We start from the raw sequence: 4,131 nt of genomic DNA on the forward strand, positions 1-4,131 counted from the left end.
GAACAAAATATATTCCTTTGTTGTGATAGTCAAAAAGAGCAGGCACAGGCAAATATGTGCGCACAACAGATGCTTGGTTAAACAACAATTTATAGGTGAAATTATGAATATCTCCTTTAAGGATCTTATGATCTTTCATAGCATCAAAGTATAAATACTGTGTAGGTAGAATAGGATCAAAGGGTAAAGGTGAAACACCCAGCTCTCTTGCTAAACGCGTGGCATAAATTCCACCATAGAAAAAACCACTATTAGCATTATGCTGGAGTCTGCGTGCAACAATCGCCAAGGTTATAACTCCTTTCACCGGTGAGAGCAGTGCGTATGAGGCTCAAGTCTGGAGAATAAAGTGTACTACAGTCTTGCTTGCCTACTATACATTTCCCGTTAAATAATGCAAAGTACGGAATTGCAGGAAAATGAATGCTCTTTATTCTACCTTGTGTCACTCCCTTCGTCTCACCGTAGCAAAGACTAGTCAAGAATGATTGGTACTCAGCCCTTGGCAGTTCGTCAAGCGATCCCTAGAACGGGAGTTTGCAGTGGTGAGCAAATCTCTCTAGTGATATGGTAAATGGATTTTCATACAGTTTAAATGACACCCTAGACTCACGGGGATGGAATTTAAATACTTTAATAAATGATTCGGTGAGAGGGTGGTCTTGATCGCACTTATCTGAAATGTAGGGACCGAGACCGGCATTGTGAACATATTGCTCAAATTCCTCCTTAATGCCCACACATAACATATAATCAACCCATGGCCATAAGCATGTTTTGGTGGCGACATCTCGAATGGAACTTCACTTGGTTCAACATAAGACCGACGAGTGGAGCTGTCACTAGAAGATTCCCCTGAGGATCTCCTCCTCGAAGAACTCCTTCCAAATTGGTTCATCATGTTCGCGTACAATTTTCTGGAAAATTTTGGGTGACAAAAATTTATCAACAAAACTTTATAAGATTGATAGCAACTACTCATAGGGATACATAGAGGCCATAGCAAGCATTCAAACTATTTAGAACTCTATGAATTCAACATGCAAGCTCATCTATAGCAGCACCAAGAGTAGCTAATTATTCAAAATATAAACCACTAAAACAAAAACTGATTGGACAAACGGTGGAGTGACATACCAAGCATCAATCCCCCGAAACAGTTTCGGAAACGGAGCTTCGAGCAAAGAGATCGAAATCCGCGGGTTTGAGAGCAAGAACACGGGAGAGAGAGAGCAATGGAGAATTTTTTCTGGAGGTAAGTGATGTTGTGGTGTGAAGAGATAAGTGAGGGGGGCCACGTGGGGACCACAACCCACCAGGGCGCACCCAGGTGGGTTGTGCCCACCTAGTGCACCTCCCTATGATATTATTTGCACTAGAAATTCTTAAATATTCAGAAAAAAATCATATAAAATTTTCAGGGCATTCTGAGAACTTTTATTTTTGGGTCATTTTTTATTGCATGAGAAATTCAGAAAATAGAAAAAACATGGCATTTTATTTTATTTAACTGATAAAAACAGAAAACAAAAGGGTAGGGATAGAAGTTAGTGCTTACTAAATTCATCAACTTCATACCGCTCAAAAATGATCCATTAATAAGGTTGATCAGGTCTTATTAATAACCACTTTCGATTAGCATGAAACCGAAGAACTTCCGTAAATCACTAAGTTACCTCAATGGGGATATGAATGTCCCCAACAATAAGGATTTCATATTTCTTTTTGACAGTAGGTAGAGGTATTTGAAAACTTCCAATAGTGTTGTCGGAGATTTTTCAATAACATTAATACCATTCACTTGGAATTCTTTATTCAAAAAGTGCACCGTATGCTCATTACCATTGATATGAAAAGTGATCTTGCTTTTATTGCAATCAATAACAGCCCCTGCAATATTCAAGAAGGGTCTACCAAGGATAATCGACATGTTGTCATCCTCATGCATCTCAAGTATAACAAAGTCAGTCAAGATAGTAACATTAGCAACAACAACGGGCACATCCTCACACATATCGATAGGTATGGCAGTTGATTTGTCATCCATTTGTAAATATATTGCAGTAGGTGTGAGTTTATTCAAATCAAGTCTTTTATTTAAAGAGAAAGCATAACACTAACACCGGCTCCTAAATCACACAAAGTAGTTTTTACATAATTCTTTTTGATAGAGCGAGGTATAGTTGGTATTCCCGGATCTCCAAGTTTTTTAGGTACTCCATCTTTAAAAGTATAATTAGCAAGCATAGTGGAGATTTCATCTTCCGGTATTTTTCTTTTATTAGTGATGATATCTTTCATCTACTTTGCATAAGGAGGCATTTTCAAGATATCTGTCAAGTGAGTACGCAAAAAGACTGGCCTCGGCATTTCAGCAAAGCGTTCAAATTCTTCATAATCTTTCTTTTTAGTTGACTTAGGTGGAAAAGGCATTGGTTTTTGAACCCACGGTTCTCTTTCTTTACCATGTTTTCTAGCCACAAAGTCACTTTTTATCATACCTCTTATTCTTAGGTTGTGGGTTATCAAGATCAACAGGTGGTTCTATCTCTACATCATTGTCTAGTTCTTTACTATTTGGTTGACTATCGTCATGAACCTCATCCTTAACTTTTTCATTATCGGAAGGTGAGTGTTCATTACCAGACTGAGTTTCGGCATCAGAGATAGAAGTTTCATTATTATTATCAGGAGGTTTCTCTGTTTCAGGTTCACTAGGAGCATGCAAAGTCCTATCAATTTTCCTTTTCTTTTTCTTTCTAGCAGGACTAGGTGCATCAGTGTTAACTCTCTGTGAATCTTGTTCAATTCGTTTTGGGTGTCCCTCAGGATAAAGTGGCTCCTAAGTCATTTTACCTCCTCTAGTTGCAACTCTAACAGCAAAGTCATGCATTTTATGAGTCATTTCATCATGCAATTCTCTTTGAGATTTAGCAACTTGTTCTAACTGAGTTTGAACCATAGAATCATGCTTTCCAACACCTCTAACATCATTTGAGATTCTAAATAACAAGCCACTCAAGTGAGCAATCACATCAGAATTGTATTTCAATTGTTTCGTCACATTTACATTGAAGTGATCTTGCTTTCTAATATAGTTTTCAAACTCATAAAGGCATTGGCTAGGATGCATATTGTGAGGATTGTCATTATCATTGAACTTCATCAGAGAATTTACCTCTACCACCTTAGGCAGTGGTGGTGTATTAAGCCCATGTATTTCTTCAATAGGAGGTAAATTTTTAGCATCCTCGGCTTTAATACGCTTTTCATTCATGGATTTCTTTGCCTCTTTCATATCTTCAGGACTGAGATACAATATACCCCTCTTCTTCGGAGTGGGTTTAGCCGGTGGTTCAGGAAGAGTCCAATCATCATAATTTTTTAGTATGTTATTCAATAATTCCTCAGCTTGCCCAACAGTTCATTCCCTGAAAACACAACCAGCAAAATTATCTAGGAAATTGTTTCTCAAAAAAAACTATGTAGGAAATCCCTAGAAGCATCGGTTAGTCCATCATAGAAGATATCAAGTATTTCATTTTTCTTAAGAGGATGATCAGGCAAAGCATTTAGTAACTGGCAAAGCCTCTCCCAAGCTTGTGGGAGACTCTCTTCTTTAATTTGAACAAAGTTAAATATTTCCTGTAAAGCAGCTTGTTTCTTATGAGCAGGGAAATATTTTTCAAAGAAGTAATAAATCATATCCTGGGGACTATGCACACAACCAGTAGCAAGAGTATTGTACCAAGATTTAGCATCACCCTTTAATGAGAACGGAAATAATTTGAGAATAGAGTAATAGCAAGTTTTCTCATCATGAGTAAAAAGGGTGGCTATGTCATTCAACTTAGTAAGATGTGCCACAACAGTTTCAGTTTCATAACCATGGAAAGGATCAGATTCAACCAAAGTAATGAACTCTGGGTTGATAGAGAATTCAAAATCCTTATCATCAATAAAGATTGGTGAAGTAGCAAACCTAGGATCATATTTCATTCTAGCATTCAGAGCTTTTCTTTATACTTGCATAATAATTTCTCTAGATCATCTCTATGCCTACAAGCAAGAATATCTCTAGTTTTCTCCTCATTCATAACATAACCTTCCGGTACCTTAGGCAATTCATAT

General features: G+C 37.4%; 1 protein-coding gene across 1 annotated transcript in view; it reads right to left on the minus strand.

Moving 5' to 3' along the window:
* Positions 1 to 842: 842 nt before the first annotated feature.
* LOC125507431 (indole-3-acetaldehyde oxidase-like) overlaps positions 843 to 4,131 on the minus strand; it is an 18,034-nt gene continuing 14,745 nt past the window's right edge. Inside the window, exon 4 of the mRNA XM_048672009.1 lies at positions 843 to 917. Coding sequence (XP_048527966.1) covers positions 843 to 917 — 75 coding nt within the window. The remainder of the gene's footprint in view (positions 918 to 4,131) is intronic.

Source organism: Triticum urartu, chromosome 5 (genome assembly GCF_003073215.2).
Source record: "Triticum urartu cultivar G1812 chromosome 5, Tu2.1, whole genome shotgun sequence".
Taxonomy (NCBI): Eukaryota; Viridiplantae; Streptophyta; class Magnoliopsida; order Poales; family Poaceae; genus Triticum; species Triticum urartu.